General features: G+C 47.7%; 1 protein-coding gene across 2 annotated transcripts; it reads left to right on the top strand.

Moving 5' to 3' along the window:
* Window positions 1-1,411: 1,411 nt before the first annotated feature.
* On the top strand, window positions 1,412-18,331 carry LOC127590089 (axin-2-like). Of its 2 annotated transcripts, none has more exons than XM_052049521.1 (11): window positions 1,412-1,684; window positions 2,564-3,502; window positions 5,375-5,497; window positions 8,752-8,854; window positions 10,531-10,647; window positions 10,759-11,261; window positions 11,773-11,946; window positions 12,337-12,555; window positions 12,709-12,840; window positions 13,344-13,511; window positions 17,118-18,331. In XM_052049521.1, the coding sequence occupies exons 2-11, from the start codon at window positions 2,694-2,696 to the stop codon at window positions 17,242-17,244; spliced, it is 2,475 nt and encodes an 824-aa protein (XP_051905481.1). In that variant the 5' UTR covers window positions 1,412-1,684; window positions 2,564-2,693; the 3' UTR covers window positions 17,245-18,331. The 2 variants fall into 2 exon arrangements, with proteins under 2 accessions (XP_051905481.1, XP_051905480.1); XM_052049520.1 differs by having other exon boundaries at window positions 1,414-1,684; window positions 10,531-10,671.
* Window positions 18,332-23,221: the final 4,890 nt, after the last annotated feature.

Here is a 23,221-nt window from a genome sequence, read left to right as displayed (position 1 = left end):
TCGGTACCATAGTTTCTCCTCAAAAATGTTTTGCATTACGTACTTGATTTGTCCTTAAACCAGGTCATTCGTCATCCAAGGTGCCCTTGACTTCTGAGTTTAAATTGTTTGTTCCGTGACTGAGTTTTGCGCGCAATTTAGTCGTGTATAATAAACAATAATGAATAAATAAGGAAGTTCTTGTCTCAAAGTATTCACAAATATACTTCAGTGTGAAATGCGGGCCTGTTTAGTTGAACACGGAGTTGTTCATCTGTTGTCTGAATGACAACAGTTAAGGAACAAACTAATTGGACCTTCTGGAAGTGCATTTATTGTTCCGCCTGCTGCTATATGTCGCTGGCATGGATAGATGAACAAAGCTACATTATTTGTGGCAACAAACCAATCGTTTTTGAACAAATTAAGTGTAATTGGAACATTTCCTGAGACACACCTTATGCTGTTTTCCAGCAGAGGTTGGTAATGACTACTCTAATGAACCTTGATACAGCCGAATGTTGCAGTCAACACACTGATCATTCTGACAACTCTCCAAGTGGAGTGTCATCTATGACTGCGGCGTTTGATCGGGCTAAACGCTTATTACGATGGCTTTTAAATGCAATCCCAGTCGGATCTGAGGTTTGCTGCTCAAATTACATGCTATCAAGCGGGTGGGGAGGTGCACTTGTCTCAGTTTGGGTGCGTGTCGCCACTGACGGGCGCTGTTGAGTGATGTTTTTCTCTGTGCAAGTCTGCAGATGGTCTTTTTTCAAAATACGTTGCTCTTTATAAACTTTTACCTTGTGTGGATTTATTGCACCGAGTGAAGGACTTCTAAAAGGCGATGTGGTGTGCTGTTAAAAATCATATTAGAGCGAGCCATTTGTTGCACGTCCGTGCATGCGTTGTTCATCCCCGAGGCTTCCAATGGGTTAATCTCGCAAACTATGCAGCGAAAAAGAGAGCGGGGAGGAAGAGGGGAACAAAAAAAGCTTTTCAAGTTGTAGCAACAGAGGGATTGCAGCGATAATGTTATTGGGGCGGTGGATCAGTTACTTGTGACGCGCCAAAGCCTCGAGGGAGTTGGCGCAAGATTGCTCGCCTTTGATAAGGTCCTGGCCACGCACACTCAACCGCAGTGTTAAAAAGAAAAATGAACGTCGTCTAAACCCGCCCCCCGCGATCCTGTTGTGCGTGCCCACGCCGAGTCGAGGCGAGGACTCTTTTGCGCTAACTTTGCATAATTTTTTGGGTTGTTGTTGCTTTGGAGGGGGGGACGTTAGACGACGCGGCCGGCATCGCGTTCGGTTGTTATGTAGCTTCCAGGACCCGCCGGTCGGCACTTACTTTGAAGTGAGGGAGGAGGGAGGGAGTCGCCTTGAAGAGAAGAGGAGAGCCACAGTTGCGCCATGGCAGCCTGAAAGGAGCAGGAGGAGGAGACTGCGAGGAGGAGGCGGAGAGAGGGAGAGAGGGAGGAAAGCGCTGTTTTTCAGCCCCCTTTTCCCTCTCGCCAGTTGCATTTCCCTCTCGGCCGAAGCGTGCACGGACGGAGCCGAACGTGGCTACCAAACCAGCCGGAGGAGAGGGGTCTCCCCACCGTGGATTATAAAGCCTTACGTGGATACAATTGTGACTTTTTACTCCAAAGAGAAACACCCGGAGTTCGTTTGTGGAAGAAGCGAACTCGTCGGGCTCGATGGTAAGTTTGTGCTCGCCTCCTTTTTCTTCTTCAATGGAGTTCACTTTGATGTGCCGTTGACTCGCCTTTGAAGTTGCCTTCCAAGCCTGTTGGGGAGGGGGAGCGCTTATTTTAGAACATTTTCAACTCAAAAGGAAACGCTCAACCAATTATTTCGATTTAAAGTCGCTTTCTTATTGAGAGCACTTCATGTTTTTGAAGTTAATACATTTTCAAGGACCTACTACTCACATTGGACATCTTTTTTTACGCAGGTTTTGGACCTTAATAAAAGTCACGCACAAAAAAACACATCAGAGAACGTAAATTGTGTTTCTAAGAGTTTGATACCGTAGAAGTGGTGAAGAAACTCTAAGTAATCCACCGGTGTGCAGAAAACTTGGTCAACTATTTCTTGGTCACGTTTTTGCCTGAATTTGGACGCAATTGGTCCCACATTTGAGTCTCGCAGGTACTCGCGTGTAACTCGGGGCGAAGACGCGATGAAGCACATGTCGCGGCGGATCGGAAACCTCGTCTGGATTTGGGTTATCTTTATTCAGATTCATCCGGGGCGTTGAATGGATCCCAAATCGTAACCCGAATGTTTATGTGAGATGTTTGACTAGTTTGATCGCTTCATGGTCTAACACTGGATAGTGCAGCTTTATCTCATCTTGTATGATGACTCCTTATCACATTCTTCACCAAGTGCTACATGAACATACATGTGAAACTGAAATCAAATTAGAGATGTCAAACGTGCAGCTATGAATTTGCCTCCGACTATGTGGACTGCTTTCTTGTAAAAGTTATCAAGGAGGTGTGTAAGCGGTGGGGGCTGTCTCTTTGAGGTTGAGGCGGATCAGGTTTTGATACGGTCAATGTCTTGTGTTCTAGAGTGTAGACAGGCTGCCGGTGAGAAGCTCCCTGTTGACATAAGACGGCGAGGAGATTACAGGCGAAGCTCAGAAGGCGGAACAACACGCACTCACTGGCAAGGCGTCTTCTCCCGCCGCCTTCAAGAGCCATGAGCTGGCTGCTTGTGGACCACATCGCCAGCAGTTTCCGCGAAGATGCTCCTCGACCCCCGGTGCCCGGGGAGGAGGGCGAGGCGCCCTGCCACCCCGGCAAACGCACCATAATGAAACCGGAGACCGCCAAATCCGTCACTTTCAGCCCGCCGAGCTCCTCGGCCAGGCGGAACGAGGATGGTCTCGGGGAGCCCGAGGGGAGCGCCTCCCCGGATTCGCCGCTGTCCCGCTGGACCAAATCTCTGCATTCGCTCCTCGGGGACCAGGACGGCGCTCTCCTGTTTCGGACATTCCTGGAGGTGGAGAAATGCGCCGACACGTTGGACTTTTGGTTCGCCTGCAACGGCTTCAGGCAAATGGACCTGAAGGATACCAAAACGCAGCGAGTGGCCAAAGCCATTTACAAGCGCTACATCGAAAACAACGGCGTCGTGGCCAAGCAGCTCAAGCCGGCCACCAAAACCTTCATCCGGGATAACATCAAAAAGCAGCACATCGACTCTGCCATGTTCGACCAGGCGCAGATGGAGATCCAGACCAATATGGAGGAGAACTCCTACCAGATGTTCCTGTCTTCTGACGTTTTCTTCAAGTTTGTGAGGAGCGGCGGCGAGAACACCAATCACGTCAACCCGAACGGCCTGAGCGAGTTGCAAGTCATGTGCGGATATCTGCCCACGCTCAACGAAGAAGAAGAGTGGAGTTTCGATTTCAAAAGCAAAACGGCTGCCGGAGGGCTGCTGGTGAAGACGCAGAGGACCACCACGTCCGTGAGGGGCCTGGAGGTCATGGAGAGGGGCTACAGGTAAGCTTTTTCACTCAGATTCAGATTTGGTTCAGAATAGCAACGTTGTGTGGTGCCCGCCATTTTTTGGGAATTTTTTGAAAACCAATTAAGCTTCCGTCTTGTGCACTAGTTGAGTCGAGTGTTTAGGACAAGTCGTGACACAAATTTTGGCCTGCCTGAAAAATTGTTAGATATTTTGAACCGAAACAGGTCAGCCAATTGTAGGAGCAGGTTGTTATTTTTTTGTTGTTGTTTTTTTTACCAAATTTTCCGAAGACCATATCCCACAAAAACATATTTTCAAAAAGCCATTTTCCCCACAGCACCCTTCTCAGATTTTTAAAATTGTTGCTGCTTTGTACGGAGTTTGAAGTGGCCGGAATTTTTGACAGTTTTTCATTTCCATTGCTAGTTAGGAGCTGCAAACCGGGTGACACCTTGGAAAAGGCCGCGGTCCTTTTCCATAGCTGGTTTTTGCCCTGTCACCATCCTGAGCAGCAGCAGTCGCCTGTTACTGGCACTGGCCCGGATTTCCGGCACTTTGAAATTGTTCCGCGGAACTTGGTCAATGGTGGTTGGTGGGTGGGGGGGCTGGTGACGGGCTGGCTATCATCTTCCACTGGAAAAGTCCACAATCCAGGCAGGGCTGACTTGGCTTCCTGATGACCGCAATACTTTGTTCACGCTGCCGCCACTTGACCTTGACATATTTTGGCAGCTGAGTTGATGATGATGACGATGATGTCATGCATCTTTCTCGTGGCCTTTGTCACGCGTGTGAAACTGACGGCGCATTGAAACACGCGTTTACAACCTCATAAACCAGATAATCTGTCGGTGAGTTGCTTTTGGTGAAATGGCCTCCAAAGTTTACAACTTGACAAGTCATCCAGCGGGTTCATCCTCAAATTCACAAGCTTTTTCGAATGGTCTCAATGTCTATTCAGCCATTTTCAGCCCCTTCCCCTGTCGTCATCCAGATTCAAAACATGTGGAAGCCATTTCTCCCTTTTCCTTGTCTCTTTGCGTCTTCTAATCTGACTCTTTGACAACATGAAAAACCAAAATAAACCCAAATGGCAGCCACTGCAGTTGAAGATAAGCCCCGCCCTCCTCCACCAGCCGCCCGTCCTCGCTTCTTCTTCCCTCTTATTTGCGTCAAGTCTCCTGTGATTCCCTCCGCCTTTCTTCACTTTTATCCTTTTTTATTCTTTGGAAAAGTCAGGGGTGCATTTGGAGCGAAAGTGAGGCGAAAGGAGCTGAAAAGGAGGATGGCTGGGGTGGGGGGGGGGGGTGGCTTCGTGCACCTCTTGAAATAAAGCGAGGGAGGAGAAAGGATAAATGAGAGGGGAAGAATGTGAGGCCAGCTGTGTTAAATACCTGACTCTTTGCGAGCCCCTCTGAAGGTCAAGCCTGGAGCTGGGGGCCCAATACAGCGTTAGTCATTCTAGCCCACCCCTCTATTTCATTCCTACTCTCAGCACACACTCTCGCATCGGCTATCACCCCCCCCCCCCCCCCCCCCCCTCCTGGCCACTCCTGGTCTCCTCCCCCTGTACCGTGGCAAGGATGCCTGCACAGCGGGACGTCAACGCTGAGGAAAGACTGAGTGCGAATGAAGGAAGTGAAAAGAGGGAAGCTGCTGGCTGCCGAGGATGGAAGAAATGGGGCATAAACGAAGAGGGCTGGGGAGGGAGGATTCCCAGCGCAGTTGAATTTGAATTTCAGGTTGCTAAGGAGCCATTTAGAGGCTTGGCTTCCATCACCTTTGACGCAAAACATGAATTCCATGCAACCTAGGGGTGCCCGCCTGTGAGATTCCATCATGTCGCTTTATCAGCTTTGCCTTGTGTAAGCACTCACCGGATGTTGCCCGGCTGTGACTTTCAGGCCGTACAGGGGAGGAGGCGTCTGCCTCATGGGCTCGTTTGCGCCGGTCAGCAGCACCAATGACAGCGAAGTGTCCAGCGACGCCTTGACCGATGACAACATGTCTGTGACCGACGGCAGCGTGTAAGTCGAAAAAACTTTGTGGTTCGCATCCCGGTTGGCATATTGCAGCGAAAATGCACAAGGGTTTACGTTAAATGTGTTGTTCGTGTCACTGTCAAGCCTATGACCAAATTTGGTCAATTACCCAAGTTTCACAATTTGATACTATTGGTCAATCCTGCAAATTCTACAAATTATTAACGAAAATTAAGTGTAGCTTGCCCAAATCAATGTCTGAGTAAACAAAAAAAATTGACTTTTTTTTCCCCCCTGGAAAAAAATCGATTTGGATTTGCTGATGCTGTCCAATAGTATCCATGCCTATTTCAATGCCGAGACTAGTGCCGATACTTGCCATGACTTTTTTGAGACCTCTAAACCAGGGGAGTCAAACTCATTTTTGTCGCAGACCACATACTAGTTACGGTTTTCCTTGGCGGACCGTTATGAATTTTGGGAAACCATATAAATGGTTTATCCCCTCCACATATGACATACACAGCACAACAAATTGATGAATAACTAGTTTTAAAATCAGAAGTTAAGAATAATGACTGTTACTGAGGATTACATAGGACAATTTGAACATTTGGTTCAGACTTTAGCAAGCGTCATGGAACTTGAGAAGCTTCATTTCCTTTCACGGGCCACATAAAATGACATGGCGGGCCAGATCTGGCCCCCGGGCCTTGTCTTTGACACCTGAGCTAAACATTACTTTCTCTCACTTCTGTCACTTGCGTTTCTGTTTGGAGTCCCACAACTGTGGATCGTAGCAGCATCGTCTTGTTAGTCACTCTTCAAACGCTCGCTGGGCCAACAATAGGCCTATTCAAAATCATCAAATCGAAGACAATTGAACATTGTCACCGTCACAGGACCAACGAAAATCAGTCATTTAAAAATCACACAACACAATTGTTGCTTTGGCATTGTTGTCTTAAAAGCCATGATGACATTCAACTTTAGGAAACCCTTTTGTGCTGCTCTTGAAAGGAAAAAAAGTAACAGCAGCGTATCGTAATTCATAGACCGTAATATCACAGTAGCCACCAATAAGGTCACTGTAGTCCTTTTCAACACGTTGCAAAGTGTGTTGAAAGATGTTTGAGTCTCGAAAAGAGTTATGTTGAGTGTGAGGCTTAAGTGGTCTTGCATGATGTCAGAAAAGCTCCAAAATAAAAACGCCAAACGCAGCAAATGGAGCAGCGCACGGCCATCTGGGTCATGCTCACGAAGCAGTTGTCAAGAGTCATCGTTGTAATTCCATTGACCGTTTTTCAAAACGCCTCATGCCGATTTTCACGTCCCTCCAAGGCATACTATGCCAAATGACGCCTTCGCCGAGGTGAATTGGCATCATTAGGTCACGTCATCGCTCAAAGGCCACGAGCGCCGCGTGAACTTTTGGACAGGATGTGTAATCATTGTGATTATCCACGATGGAGTCATGTCACGTTGGAAACGCTCACGTTGGGCCTCCGTTGCAAACCAGTTTTTACATCAAGAGTCTCCCATATGAGCAATGTTGCTGCGTATCTGCTTCAAAGAAACCGTCGCCTATTTTTTGATTTGTCTGTACTTTACGCTGTCCTGTGACCCCGACGCCCCACCCACCACATCATCTCATTTGTTCCCCTTCCCTATCAGAATGTCTGTTTAATGGGCCTGTAAACATGTGAATCTTCTACATGCATAAAAGAAAGGAATAGAAAAGAAGTTGCGGTGGGAGGGGAGGGGGGGCATGAGAGGACGCAGTTGGGTGGGAAGAGAAAGAGAGCGGCGGAGGGGGAATTTTTTTGCTTATATCTTATTTATGGATTTGCTTGGACTCTGGGGAATGCAGCTGCGCGCAGACTTCAAACATTACCTTATCTTACAAACCAGCCTTTTGATGTGCGGAGATCAGAGGCAGCGCTTGCCAAATGAAGATTGGGGTGGTGGTGAGGAGGGTGCGTCGGTGGGGGCCAACCACGCTTATGCGCATGACTGTGGCATTTCAAAGCAAAAGTAGAAAAGTGCTGCTCACTTAGGCTCGGTCACCAGGAAACCCAGAAAAGACACCGTTTTCACTCTTGTCAAGCGCGAGGCCGCTTAAGCCGGGCGGCCCCGCAGATACGCTTTAACCGGGCGGTCAACGCTCACGTCTGGTGTGCAAACGCTCCTTTCGCAAGAAGAGAATGCCATCAATGTGAGAGGAAAAATGGAATTGCTTTTCTATTAGGGATGCAGTCAATCGAGGTTTCGGTGCCGGTTTTGTAGCGATCAGAATAACGCTGCCCCGACGAGTTGTGCCGTAGCCCAATTGGGATAGATTAGGGCTCAACTACTCATGGTTGTCATGTTGACTAAGCCTGTAACGCAAAGCACTCTACTTCTGAAGACGCGAAGCTGTGTGTCGCCTTTGAAATGGCAGAACCCCACTCCCGGAGTTTGTGCTTCACACCAGACACAGTTACGGATAAATTTGAATTAAAAATGAGATTGAAGGCTTCTGACTGGAGTGAGCAAAACGGTGGCGACCGCGGATGCTAGCTTAACTGCGCTAAGTCGAGAGGTAGAGAAAAAGAAACTTGGCTGGTATAACAAAGCAGCACCGTGAAATTGCAGACCCTTTCATGTATTTGAGAAAAATAATCTAATTGTGTATCATATCATAGGTCAGAAATGGGTAGTAATCCATCAGTTTGTTGTGATGATGCCATGAAACACTTTTTTTTTAAAAAAAACAACTCATTCACTCCCAAAGACGTTTTTAAACGTCTTTTCAGACTTGGTCTAGAATTGGCTGGTACTGAATGAGTTAACGGCCCTCTTGAGGGAAGCCTTAACTACCAAATGAGTTTTGACACCCTTGACCGAAAGGGCGGCGCCGTGCGCACTTGCAGCGTTGATAATGACAACAGAAATGGAAGAACAGAAACTGGACGGAGGATTCCCGGTGTCTTTATGATGCCGCGTGCTCCTCCACCTTTTCCTCTTGGCTGAGAACAATGGCGGCTTCAAGTGTGCTGCGATGTCAACCTAGCAGCCTCCATACACACTAAAATGGAAACATAAGCCAAGTCAAGACACCCTGGCTAATTGAACTGAACTCTGTGTACCAAAACAGGAATTGCCTTGCAATTCACACCCGCGTAGCACTTCTTTTAATCGCCTATTAAGCCTGAGAGATGAGTAACGGCATCTTCCTCGATGGCTGTTTTGATCTGTGAATTTTCTGACAATGACTAATTATTCTGGCGCTCCGTTTGATGTTTTTTTTTTCTTCCCAGAGATGGCATCCCTCCGTACAAACTGAGCTCCAAGAAGCTGCTTCAGAGGGAGATGCAGCGCAACATGCGCATGAACAGCCAAGTGTCTCTGCCTGCTTTCCCCGTAAGTTGATTCGCACGCACGTACACGCACGCAAGCTGCACACATGCCACATGCGAGACTTTTTCAACCCGGTGCCGCGGTGTCATTTCCATACCACCCTCTGTTCCGGGGTCTCGTGGTTCTATGAATAGTCGCACGCCGTAATCTCAACAGCACAGGCAAAGATCTGAGGAGGAACGTCAAAGACCTTGCCTCCCGCCCACACGCACACGTACACACGGCCTCTCACTACCTTTGGTGTCACCTCCACCCCCCCGTTAGGGTTCCTTGAAGTCTGCGGGAGAGCAGGAGGCCTCTAAGCCGTTTATCGCCACCGTGCTCACAACGCGCCGGGGTTCTTCTTCCCCCAACCAGTGATGCAAATATGGAGAACACAGTCGGAGAGAGTTGAGGGAAGATCTTGTGCCGCTTTATCCCGAGGGCTCTGAAACGAGCCCAACAAAAACACAGATACTCAAGAAGCGTTGCGGCGCTTTGATCCGAGGATGAATGGAGCACGCGCGCAGGAAAGTGACAACTTCCAACAGAGCTGGCCCCCTTTTTTCTCTCGATCGCCCCCCCCCCCCCAACCCATTCCCTCGGAGGTGAGGGATCTAAGGGAAGAGTTTGAGCGTGTCATGTGAGCTTTGAGTAGGTCAAAGGGGAGTTGCTAGCTTAAGGCACCTAATGGAAGCTAACTTGAGGTTTTGGAAGAAGTGTGAAAGCAAGTTATCTTGTGAAAATAAACTCGCTGTAACCTCGAGTTTCATCACCATTTTGACACGCACCAATTTTGGGGGGGGGGTAGATGTGCAGATTGGCTCTGGCAAGTCGTCTCTTGCTCTGGCGCGCGCGCGCTTTGCTTCATTTTCACTTTTTTCGCCTTGTTGTTGTTCCCCCCCCCCCCCCCGCCCCCCCGTCTGATTTTTGGCGATGGCTGCCATTCCCTGGGTGCCGCGCGCAGCCTTGGGCTCCATCGGAACGCTTCTTTTGCTGACTTTTTTTTTCTCTCGCCTCCCCTTCATCTCTACTACAAAGGGACGGGAGAAAAAAACAACAACAAAAAAAGAAAATCAAGAAAGCCTCAGTGCAAAAAATGCAAATAATTTAATATGAGCACGCGTGTGTGTCTGTGTGTGTGTGTGTGTATATTCTGTCACTTTAGTAGCTCAAAGCTGCCCAGCGTGTGACGGGGGGGGGGGGGGGGGGGATACATTATCTCAACCTTTCTGATCTTGCATCCTTTTTTGTGACACCTTTTATGTGCCTCCTTTGCTCTCTTCACGTTCCTTTTCTCTGCCCTCCTGCGCTCATCTTTGCATCTCGGGCCTGTTTTTAATCCCCTCATCCTTCCTCCCTGGAGTTCTCTTCTACCCCCTGTCGATATGTGCCTTTTTTTATTCCAAAATGTAAAGCGACTGCTTCCCGTCTATCTCTTCCCAACACACACACACAGACACACCTCCATCACCTCGTCCTGCCCCTCGCTGCGTTTTTGATTTTTTTTGATGGGAGGATACTTTGAAGTGAGATGGCTTGAAAGAGCCCCGCTAAGGATGGTTGAGGGAACCAGCCTGTTGTGCCCCCCCCCCACACACACCCTTCTTTTGAAACCACACTTTATTTATTTTATTTTATTTTTTTATGGCAGCTTCAACGACGGAGCCGCAACTGACTGCTTTTGCTTTTCTCTGCAGCGCACCCGCTGTCCACCCAAAGAAGGCATCCCAGTCGAGCCGGCAAAGTTTGCTGCTCAGCTCATCTCCCGCCTGGAGAGCCTGAAGAGGGAACAGGACACCCTCAGCTCTCTGGAGGTGAGGCTGCAGCAGATTCAGGAGGTGTGTGTGCTTCTCACTCAAGTCAAGTACACATTCATGGTTTTGTTTTCTTTCAGTCTATTATTGAGAATTTTTGTTTATCACTAGGAGGAAGAAAGAGAGGACGCAGAGATGGTAGTAAGCGGCCAGCAGAATCCCCCGCACCCGCTGAGCCTCCTCCCCGGCTCGTCCGAGGAGGACCCGCAGGCCATCCTGGACGAGCACCTCTCGCGTGTCCTGAAGACCCCCGGCTGCCAGTCGCCCGCCGTCATCTGGCACTCGCCTCGCTCCAGTTCGCCCGACCACCGGCCCTTCCCGCGAGCAGGCTTCGGACTCAAGGCTTCCCTTTCCGGTCCCGACCAGGGGATCTTCACGCTCACCCTGGGCCCCGGCGGGACCCTCGTGAGCAGGCAGAGCACAAAGCACATCCACCACCACTACATCCACCATCACACCGCCAAGACCAAGGAGCAGTTTGAGAGGGACGCCGCCCTCCGTGTGCGCACTCTGTGCTCCGCTAGTGGCGATTGCCAGCCCTGCCAGCCTTACCAGCGCAGCCGCAGCCTGGGCCGGGAGATGTGCGGCGCTGTCTCCACCGACGCCGGCATGGGGTCAGTTGACGAAAACAGACACCCTCTGCCCTACTCCCGTCCCCGCAAAAGCTAACTCTAGCGACATACATGTTTTGTCATGAAAAACATCTCAGCATGGATCTCAGCAACATCAGCTGTGTTCTCATTTTAAAGTCAAAAAAATTCAATGTAAAGTATTTACTCTACTGGAGTGTCTCTTAAATCGGGACGGAAAAAAAGCAGGATGTTACAGAAGAGCATTTCTTGTATTTTAATTTTAATTTAATGCAAGTTAATCTTTGAATAGGCGACGGCTATTCAAGCGTTTATCCCCCCAAAAAAGCAACAATTCTTTTGAATGAGCTACTTCCGTAGTTCCCCCCCCCCCCTACAAAGAAAACCACAAGATTTCCAATATGGCTCTGATTTTATCCTCTCAGCCCTGTTCGCTAGGCTGTCCTAAGTCCTGACCAACCAGAGCCTCCCGCCTCACCTGTTGAAGTGATTTGCTTCTCGCATGAACTTGACCTAATAATAGTTTTGCTCGCAGGCGTTCCAGCTCCCTGTCCAGACGCGTGTGTCGCTCAGGGCTTGAGGATGGCGCGGCCGCCAGGTGCGGCCAGGAGTGCGGGCCCCTACAGCTGCCCAGCGACACGGCCGATCCCGCTCAGAACGTCTTGCAGTGGATCCTTGAAAGCAAGCGACAAGGCCGGCACAAGTCAAGGTGAGCTCTGCCGTTGATTTCACGCAACCAATTTCCCTGTTTTGGGATGCGGTTAGAAAAAGAGGATAGGAAAGTTTACCATTTTCCTACCTCACTCTCTCTCCAATAATGTTTTCTTTTTGGTCAGACAAAGCAAAAATGTCTGCAGTTGCGGAATTTTATCACTTTTTGTGAGACAAAGCAAAATATCTGTCGTAGCGGCAGGTGCCAGTTAGGCAGATAAGTGCCAGTTGATGTGCGTATACAACTTGGTCTAAGAAATCTGCAAAAAATTAGTGCACGCAAGTTTTATAAAGGTTTCACGTTATACCCTCGACGGTTGGCATTTTGGGAGTTGTGTGATCTGCCTTCAATTCATCGTTGTTTTTGTTTGTTTTTTTGGGAGTGCAGCACCCAAAGCACCAAAAAATCTTTTGGTGGCTCCTCGGCCCAGACGCACACGTGGGGCGGCGGCGGCAACTGTGCCCACCTTCGCAGCCACCAGCCGTCGCAGCCGTTCATCCAGGACCCCGCCATGCCTCCCTTGCCCCCTCCCAACACTTTGGCCCAGCTGGAGGAGGCGTGCCGCCGTCTCGAGGAGGTCTCCACCCCCAAGAGTGCCAAGCAAAGGTGCGTCTTGCTGTCAAATGATTTAACGCATTCAGTCCCGGCCAATTCTAGACCGAGTCTGAAAAGACGTTTGAAAACGTCTCTGGGAGTGTATGAGTTAATTACGGTCTCGTGTCGTGACTCTCTTATTGATGATGATAATGTCGTCTGCAGGCATTCACTGTCCAGTCTCCAGAGGGATAAGAGCCACCTTGTGCCTTTACAGAGTGAGGGGTCCGTCCCTATGTCTCCTGCCAATCCTCACCCCCCCAGCAGCAGCAGCAGCCTCTGCCCCCAATCAAATGAGTATGTCGCATCATCATTGACCGCAATGAAACATCTGCATGCACTCACTCAGAAGAGCAAGGAAAAGACCCCTTTATTTGAGGCCCCATGCACAGAACCATCCGTGTCAAGCTCGAACGTGCAGTCTCGGCGCACCAGCTGACCGAGACGTGGCTTTCATTCACATGGATCATTTTTACTGGCCGCCCTTCAGTGAGCCGCCAGTTGGCCGGGCCGAGCAGAGCTTAGCAAAGAGACGAACGGCTCCCTCTGAAGTGGGCCTACAAAGCCTTGGACCAAGCTGAAGGGGAATTGATAACGCCGGAGCCCCACCCCCGCCCTTTTCTTCCCGCACACGCACACACACAACAGGGGAAGCGCAGACTTAGGAGCACTACTGGGTCACGCAGTTACAGCCAGTCTGTCTCTTTTTTTTTTTTTTTTTGGTCTGTGTGTGTGAGCCAACTGTTCCTCGCACAGCCGTCTTCTCACACCTTTCGTCCCCGCCTCTCGATGTCTTGCAGCACTGCGGAGTGTCTGAAGGGTTTCGCAAGCCACGGGCTGTGCAGCGGCGAGACGGTGGTGACGTACTTCTTCTGCGGGGAGGAGATCCCTTACCGGAGGACCATGAAGAGCCACAGTCTCACCCTCGGCCACTTCAAAGAGCAGCTGCGCAAGAGGGGCAGCTACAGGTGTTGCACTGCTACTTTTGACACATTTAGTCAAGAGCGTTTCGACCGTGAAGTCGCATCTCCGAAGGCATCGCTAGTACTTTGTGCTGCTCGGTTTTGTTTGCTGTCGGTTTCCGTTCAGGTTTCAGCGGTGGTCCTTTTGCGTTGTTACCACCCGGAGGTACCCTCGCGGTTGTTGTTTACAAACACCCTGAAAGTTACATCGAGGGAATGATTTCCACGCATGTGACGAGCTTCGTCAGCATTGTGGCTGTGAGATCGTTAGCGGTCTGGCAACGCGGTGCGGTGTTGACACTCCCAAACCCAACACTTCCAAGCATGCCTGACCAATTTGGCTGATTTCAACCGCCGCTACGGCACATCATTTCAATGTTTGATTTTGATGTGTGATTTGAAAGAATTCTAAGATTAAGTTAGCTTCTCCTCTTCATATAAGCAGTAGAATCGTACTCCCCTTTGGTGAGTAGGATGCGTCTCCACAAGCAAATGCTGATGTCTCCTGTCCTATGCTAAGCAGCTTGACATAGCACATTTCATACACAAGGTACCTCAACGAGCTTCATCGTTAGAAAACGACATTTAAAGGCAACGGAATTTAAGATATTTAACTCATTCACTCCCAAAGACGTTTTTAAACGTCTTTTTAGACTTGGTCAAGAATTGGCTCATACTGAATGAGTTAAAAAGCTGAAAAATGTAAGACATTTAATAGCAAAGTAGAGAAATAAAAAGTAGTTTGATAAAATTGGTAAAAGAACATATAGCATGCTAACATATGTTTCGGGCTGTTGCGTTCAATGCGGCAGAATTTTGGCTGAGGCGAAAAGTGCTAATCGAGCATCGATGTTGGGGTGCCGTTTCAAAACATTCGTTGCCATTGTGAGATTAGCTCGAGATAGGGTCAATCGAGTTGGAGTCAAGATTGATGCCAATTTATGGATATCGATGACATCATTGTTTTGGAGCTAGGAATCTTTTTGCTTGGTGGGGACTAGCAACCTCTGGACATCGAGTGCAGTCAGTTTAGGGTTTTTTTTGGCCTGTTGATTTGGGTCCAATATGGGTTGAGGGGAGTTGCGTTATCGGTTGGGTTCAGATTCGGGCCCGTGCGCGCGCGTGCGCACATGTTTTGGGAGGCGAAATGAGAAGGACAAGAGGGAGGGCGGCTGGTGTCGGGGGTTAGTGGGAGAGCTTGTACTGCAGCGATTTGGGTCCCATCTGGTATTGATTTCCATGCTAAGGCACACTTAATACGCAGCTTTGAAGCCCCGGCCGCTTTCATTTCAACCAACAAAGACTCTCACAAATGGCCAGCATGCAAATGCTTCACTGATGCTATCGGGGGGGAGCGAGGGGAGGCATTCTTCCTCCTCCTCCTCCTCCTCCCGCTAGTTCTCCTCCCCTTTCAGCTATGATGTGTTCACATTTGTGCTCGCGTTGTATACTCATGATGTTGACGTATTGTCTATTTTTTTTCCTCATGTGTTGGCCGTGTAAGCCAAGTGAGATGTGACTTTGTCTGAAGGCAAAATGATGAAGCGCGCCTTATTGTGGCCATGCTGGGGCCACACTGCTGGCCTCTATGCCAGCCGTGACATGAAGATGCGCGTTTGAAATTACAGAGAAACTGTAAAGTTTGCAACACGAGTGATGACGAGCACAACCTCACTGTGCCTTGTATTTCCCCCACCAACAACCCAACTCCTTCCAATGTTCTTCCTTTGCCTCTGGCCTGCCGTCTCCGCTTCCTCTGTCGTACCATCCGCATTTTTAGTGCAGCGGGCAAAAGAGTGCAGAGCGGCAGGCAGGCGCTTTAATAGCAGCCAGAGAATGTGTGGACTTGGGTCATTTCTTCAGCATGGCAGCGGTTCAACAAAAAACAGTAATGCTGCACCCTGCCAGACGATATTGGTGCCAGATGTCGGTGCGAGCAGCGAGATAGTGTGAGGGAACGAAAAGAGAGGGATGGCGGGGAGGGGGTTTGGGTCAGATATAGCCACATAAAACGTGCCAGTGGAAATTCAGGCTCTGTGTCTGCTTCTTCCCCGGCTAAAAGAACCTTTTGATGATTTCTCTTGAAAGACTGAAAAGACATGATTTGGCTCATTCAGGAATGTGTCAGGGTGATGCTCGTAATTATCATTGGTCTTGTGTGCTCAACACGTCGACGCCTCATGTGTGCGTTTCCACGTTGCTGCTTTTCATTAATGGCCACCTGCGTGCTCATTGGCCTAGGCAGAGCCCACCTCCCACCCGCAAAATACCCCCACACCTTCCTTTCCCATGTTTTTCCTCAAGACTATACTTTTATAAGAATTGCGTGTTCTCGTTAAAAAAAAAAAAAAAGCAAATGCGCACAAACATTCCAGTTGAACCCACACACATACACACGGTGCAAATCAAGGCCTTTTTTCCATTACATAGTTAATGGGTGAATTCTTAGTGAGGACCCTCCGCCCCTCCTCCCAGTTAGTAACACACCCCTGCTGCTTTCTCTTCCTCAAAAATGATGATGGTGCTGGGTTGCATCAATGAAGTCATAGCACACATGAACCAGCCCTGCCCTCGCCCCCATATGGAAAGATTGTTGTCGTCCGATGGAGAACTCCGAAGAGAGCAAAAAAAGTACAGGAATCTTAGTACGCACACAATGCAGATTCACTTTGTCTTTTGGAGGGTTTATGGCTCAAATATCAATGCTGACAAAAAATATATATATCAGGGTTACAACGGTATCGACATGACGCTTTGCGGTTGTGGACTAGTATGTGCAGCGGCGTAAGAATCTGTCATCACCAGCAAAAACTTTCCCCCCTGTGTGGGTTTGCTTCTATTGACAACAAATGATGATTTGTTTGATTTAAAAAAAAATTGTTATTGCACTCTGCCAACATAAATAATAGTCCTGCCAACGGGGGCATTAAGCATAGAGTTAGCCATTGGCACGACATGCTAACCAGCCAAAGTGCAATCATTGATATTGACCCCCCCAAAAAATGTACAAAAATAATAATAATAATAAAATGAAAGAAATTAAGCTGTTTTACTGTTTCATTTCATCATTTTGTCGGCGCTAAACACAGTTAGGTCGGATATACAAACTAGCGCAAATGACTGACCACTTGTTAGCCGCGCTAGCTTGTTAGCTTGGCATCTGCATCCTGTTTGGACACTTAATGTGTCATATAATTACATGACTGCACCTGAATATTAAGAGCGATATTGACAGCCACCCTCCACACACACACACGCGCACACACACACACACGTACACACAACAGTCGTCCTTATCTGATGAACCACAGTAAAGTTAGCTAACCACTGACCATTGATGTAGGCCAAATTAACAGTTCAGAAACACCTATGAGGTGGAGTGATGTCTAAATGAAAGGTTAGGGCTGTCGTAGTGCCTCATTGTTGCCTAATAAAACATCTTGTTCACAAACTTCTAAAGTGAAAATCGATGTGTACATTTGCTTATTCTCTGCTAATGCCGTAGTTAAGTCAGAGTACAATGAATGTGGTAATCTTTTTGTTCATCATGTCTTAAAAACCTGAAGAAGAGCTCCCGAGTCCTAACGTCATGTCCTGTCTCGTTTGCCACAGGTACTATTTCAAGAAGGCCAGCGACGAGTTTGAGTGCGGCGCGGTGTTTGAGGAAGTGTCAGACGACGGCTCCTTGCTGCCCACCTACGAGGGCAAAATCCTGGGCAAGGTGGAGAGGATGGACTGAGACCAATGAAGGACGACCGAACGAAAGCTCTCTGGAAACGTGTCGGCAGACACCGAAGGTGAATGACCACTCGTCAAGCAAGCAAGGGGACCGAACCGCCCCGTCCCCCCCACCGTGCCGGCGCCTTCCGCGCCACTTGTATTGTAGTGTAAAGCTCTCTATTGCTATTTATTGAAGATACCCCAGCCCCACAACTTGACACTTCCATGGACATGCTGCTTGGTGATGGGCGGAAAAACACAAAACAGCTCCACTTTGTTTTTCTTTTTTACCCTTTTCCTATGATCATCACTTCTACAAGGATATATCTATTGTTTTTTTTCAGGCTGCAAACTTCACAAATACCTTTCGTGTTTTGCTCTTCGTGCCCCCCCCCCCCCCCCGCCCCCCCCACACACACACACACACTTCTCTCCCCACTTTTCATTTTCTCTGAAGAGTCACTTTCATCATTGACGTCTCCTCTCTGGGACTCGCCTTGATCCGTCTCGTTGCAGTGCCTTTGTTTGAGTGGCGCAGGCGTTGCACAAATAGCCTTCGTTTCCACGAAGAGCCCCCCCCACCCCTGACAGCCCCCCTTCTTCGCCCATACACCCTCTCTCCCCAAAAAAAAGACATATTTACACCCTGAAGAATTTTGACCAACAGAAGCTCAACAACTTGCTCTCCAAATGTGCTTGTGTGTGTGTGTGTGTGTATGCGTGTGCGCGTGTGTTTGACCGAGTTGACTTGTGTGCAACTCAGAGCTGGATGATGAATGATGATGATGATGATGATGCTGTCGTGTTTGTATGAAGTACAGCAGCTGTACCTACATGGATTCTTGCCGTGTTTGACCCCGTTTTAAGGGGTCCCTTTACTCCCTTGATTTTCACAAGGGGCTGAAAAAAAATGAACTAAAGATATTTTTATGCTTTTTTTTTTTAATCCCTATCTCGTTTCATCATCCTTTTATGTTTTATAATATTTTACATGGCTTCTTCAGCTCTACTTAAAACTGTAAATTATGCGTTCCATAGAGCTCGGTACTTTAATTATTGTAATTATGAAGAGATGTAGCCTCTATTAAAATGTTCTATTTTTCAAATGAGCAAATGGCTTCCTATGGTTTACTTGCGGTGGGGAGTCTACGTATGGATGGAACTTGATTTAATTGGAATGCGTGTGTGTGTGTGTGTTTGTAATTTCAATCTGCATCCACCCTGCTGCGGCGAGCGCAATTCGCTGGATCCTCGCTGGAGAAAACTCTTGTCAGATTTGCATCCATTATCAGCTCTTAATTTACTCCCTGTTGGAAATTAAAGCACATTGCATTAATTTGGCCGCCAGAGCCCGGCTGTATTTTTAAGCGCGAGCCAGGCACGCATCTTAAAGTGTGCGATAATGAGACTGTTAGGCAAAACATGCTATTTACACGCTAAACCGCTTGGCCCTCAGCGGCAATTTAAAAAAAAATGTGTCTCACACATCCATTGAGTTCAGCCATAACGCTGACACTCAAAATGACGTCACAAGACGAAACAACATGGCGTCGCCCAGTAAACAAACAAGGCGTTACTAGGTTAATACCGACTTCCTGTCTCGGGGCTCGGGCACGCCACATCCATTCGCCAGAAGACGTGTAATTACAGCGGCTTGCAAATATGTAATTTTAATTTCAGAAATAGCCCGCTTAAAACGGCACTGTGATGTAGTCGCTAGCAAACACGTAAATAGGGAATTTTTCCGTCTTATTTTTAGCGCCGGATTAAAAAGCACACCCACTCTCATCCGGGTGTGTACAAATATAGCTAAGCGCCACGAGGGAGTCGTTGACAGCAGGAGGAGGATTCAAAACTGTCTTTGACGATGGCACAATGTACTCTTGATATATATATTTTTTAAATATATAGGTACATGGGAAAACCTTTATACAATATTCATCTCTATTTCTGTCTGGAAATGACAAGAAAGTGGTAAAACCATCTATCCTGTTTTCTGTAGGGCTTATCGTGTATAAAGCGGCGCAGCACGGTGTTAGCACAGGGGTGTCAAACTCATTTTTGTCGCGGGCCACAATGTAGTTAGGGTTTCCCTTGGAGGGCCGTTATGAATTTGGGGAAACCATATAAATGTTTAATCACCTCCACATATTACATACACAGCGCATAACAAATTGATGGATAACTAGTTTTAAAATCAAAAGTCAAGAATAGTGACCGTTATTGTGGATTACATATGACAATTTGAAATTTTGGTTCAGACTTTAGCAAGCATCATGGAACTTGACATGCTTGATTTGCTTTTGCGGGCCACATAAAATGATATGAAGGGCCAAATCTGGCCCCTGGGCCTTGAGTTTGACACCTATGGGTTAGCGCATACGCCTCACAGTGTAGAGGTACAAAGTTCAATTCCGCTTCCGGCCGTCCTGTATGGTGATTGCATGTTCTCCCCGTGCCTGCGTGGGTTTTCTCCGGTACTGCGGTTTCCTCCCACTTTTCAAAAACATTCATGACAAGTTAATGGAACACTCCAGATTGTGCCTAAGTGTGATTGTGAGCGCGAATGGTTATTCGTCTAGCACAGGCAAGACCGAAAATGTCAAGGACAAGAATATACATCTTTACAAAGTCGGAACAGCTTCCGAAACAATGACCAAAAGGACTGATGAGAATCTGTTGAGTATCAGCACTGTTGTTCCAAACCGGAAGACACACCAAAAAAAACCATCACGTGCCTTCGGTCTGGAGCGGCGTGCAGTTTCTTGCCACGCTGAGTCGGGATGATCATGAGAAAGGTAGGTGAGCCGTGACGATAAAAAACAATTTCCGAGACGTCTGCATTTTTGAAAAATTGGTAGACGACGGAAGCTGATCAGCCTAATGAGCCACATTTTAGTGATGTAAGTTACAGTTTCATAAAAATGTCAAAAATAATGAAATAAATCAAGGTCTATTTGCAGTTATTAGTTCGTTTCATTTCATTGTGGCGCAGGAAAAAAATGCCTTCATTCAAGTTGACAACATACTGCGTATTGCCATTCTGCAACATCAAAGTCCCCCGAATCTCAAGCATTATCTCGTCTTGTCACGCCGTCGCTGATTAAAACTGTACGAGCACGTGACCATCCGACCCCCGAGCACAACAAAAAGCCTTTACTCATTCGCAAAAGCGAAACGACTGCGGTTACATCCTCTTCTCAAATGTTCCTTCGGAGGTCTCAGAGCTATGAGTGATGCTATTCATAAAACAATGAGCTGACTAAGCGGTGGAAATACAGTACGTCAATTTACGAGGCGAAACATAGCGGTTCGTTTCTTTTTTCAAGGCAGACTTCCTCAAATGTCCAGTATCTCCACTAACCAAATTACTGTCTTCTCACTGTTTGTTGATAATAAAAAAAAAAAAACGTAGCTGACTTTCAGTCTTGAGATACCCGTCAAATGAGACAGAGGTGGAAAATTTTAACGCTCGCCAGACAGTTCAAATGTCCACTTATCTCACCTTCCGAGATCATAGTGGCTGCAATGCCATCATCCATAATTCAGCGTCAATATGTAACGGCTCTCAGGCGTCTGCCATGCGCAGCACCTCCTTCCTTTTTCAAGTAGCTTCGGCTTTAACAGCGCAGCTTTCATACGGAAAGGGCATCATGATATTGTTCAAATAGCATTTGGGGGGCTGCTTTCAACGGCATAGGTCAACGCATACACTTGAAGGCCACCCTTTGGACTCTTCGCAAGCGCTCGCTCAGCACCACTCCTCAGGCAGGAGGACCTTGTGAACGGCTCTTTTGTGTCCGAGGCTATTTTAGATGGACTTGGCGTTTTTGTTGTTGTGTTTTTTTCTCTTTTGAAGGCCTGCGCACTTGGTTGAACTGCGACACACTCGGGATGGAAGAGAAACAGTCAGGCTCTTCGATTTAGGGGGACATTTGAAGGTCTTTCGAGGCGGCTTGGACTATGGATACAAAACCAGTGCTTGCTGTTCATTGGCTTCCCAGTCTCATGGCAAGTAGAAAAGCAACTGGAACACTTACAACCCTTAGCTTGGTTGATTGATTGATTTATTTTTTTTGTGATGCCAAAATTTGACTTGCAAGCAAGCTTGAGACACACCACACTCGAGTGAATCTTTAAATCAAAGCATTTTGGCTTCACTTTCAGGCACTTATTGAATGTGATATATGGTCAGTCACGCTCATACAAAATGAAAACACTCACAAGGAGCATGTGGTGGATTCAGTTCATCTCAATGGGGAAAAGGGATGTAACTTGGGTTAAGAGTGTCCTCATGCTACAAATGAATCTCTCAAATCAAGGTACCTCTGTCCATGTCGGAGACGTTCTCATTTTATATTTGTGAGTGTGTCTCCAGCGGTCCAATGGTTAGTGCGTCGACCTCACAGTGCAGAGGTACCGGGTACAATTCCAGCTCACGCCTCCCTGTGTGGAGTTTGCATGTTCTACCCGGGCCTGCGTGGGTTTTCTCCGGGTATTTCCTCCCATATTCCAAAAACATGCATGGCAGGCTGATTGAACACTATTAAAAAAAATATGTGTGCCCTGTGATTGGCTGGCAACCGGTTCAGGGTGTCCCCCCCTACTGACCGAAGACAGCTGGGATGGACTCCAGCAACCCCCCGCCACCCTTATGAGAATAAGCGGATCGGAAAATGGATGGAGTGTGTCTCTTTCCCACTGATATATTCGATGCGGTGTGTTTTGGGCAGTTTCCCACGACTGCTATTTTGAAGTGGAGCAGCAAACCGCTTCCTCTCTTTTGTGAAGACTTCCAACAATATTTCGGAGTGTGTCTGTGGGAGATTTTTTATGGCCCTTGCTTTGTGCACCGGGAAAGAGTCTTGCTGGAACACAAAAGGGCATTCCCCAAACTTCCTCACTTCACTTCGGAAGTCGATTGTAGAGCGCCCACACAAGATTTCGACCCCAAAATGTGTCCAATTGTAAACATGTGCATCTAAAAGTAAGTGACTGGGAATCAGCATGCGGTTTGTCGCTAGTGTTGTTGACCACTGCCCGGGGATCAATTCCCACTCGACACCATTCGTAATTACCACTCCGAGGTTTCGTACACTTTTCCTTAGCTTTGGCAATTCTGAATTTACATACGACAGTTCGGATACAGCTCAAATTTTGAAAGATTTCTGTTTGAAAGGAGTTGCCGCTTTAGGTTTTGGTTTATTTTTATTCAAAAGGTTTCATTTGGATGTGAACCTTTACGTCTAGTGCAGCAGAAATGCATTTCGCCCGCAGGACGCTAAGTTTGAGCCCCCACCCCCGATATGAAAGTTTAATGTCCGTGCGGCCCGCGCGCGTTTGATATGGGTGCTGTATGTGTTAGCACTACCTGCGTGCTAAATAGTTCGCTCTGTCTCATTCGAAGGCCGACAGCTTCGGAGAATCCGGAATCATAGCGGCAGCGTGACGGTGCCCCGCACCAGCTTGAATGCACGTGTAAACCACAAATGTAAACAACCAGCCGCTGCTGCTTTCGCTTGTGCTGCTGAATACAAATTTAAACAGATAAACAACACGCCAGCGGGGCTGTCACCGGAGCCGGACGCTTCGAAACACCAGACCCGTCGGGACAAACGCACAAGAACGGGGGAAACGAGTGCTCAGACACTAACATGGAGCTAGCACTACTATATCCACACAAGTGAACTTTTATGTGAATGTGTCCGTGTTAGCGTTAGCTCCATGCTAGCTACGAGCCGTACTTTAAAAATTTTATTCATTTTTTTTATTTGTTTAAATTAATATTACACGGCAACCACAAACGTTTTGTGTTTCCATGGTTTCTGAATTTCAACCACTCACGAACTGTGCCGTGCTGACGTCAATATGCAGGCGCAGGACTCTGAGCCGATTTTGCATCGGCGGAAATGACGTTCTTTTATTTGTTTATTTGTCTTTTTAATTTTATTTTGTGTAGAAATTTTTAAATTAAGATATTTGAGAACAGTGGATTT

Source organism: Hippocampus zosterae, chromosome 17 (assembly GCF_025434085.1).
Source record: "Hippocampus zosterae strain Florida chromosome 17, ASM2543408v3, whole genome shotgun sequence".
In the NCBI taxonomy this organism is placed as follows: domain Eukaryota; kingdom Metazoa; phylum Chordata; class Actinopteri; order Syngnathiformes; family Syngnathidae; genus Hippocampus; species Hippocampus zosterae.
The sequence above is the reverse complement of the archived record's forward strand: the minus strand, read 5'-3'. Positions and strand labels throughout refer to the sequence as shown.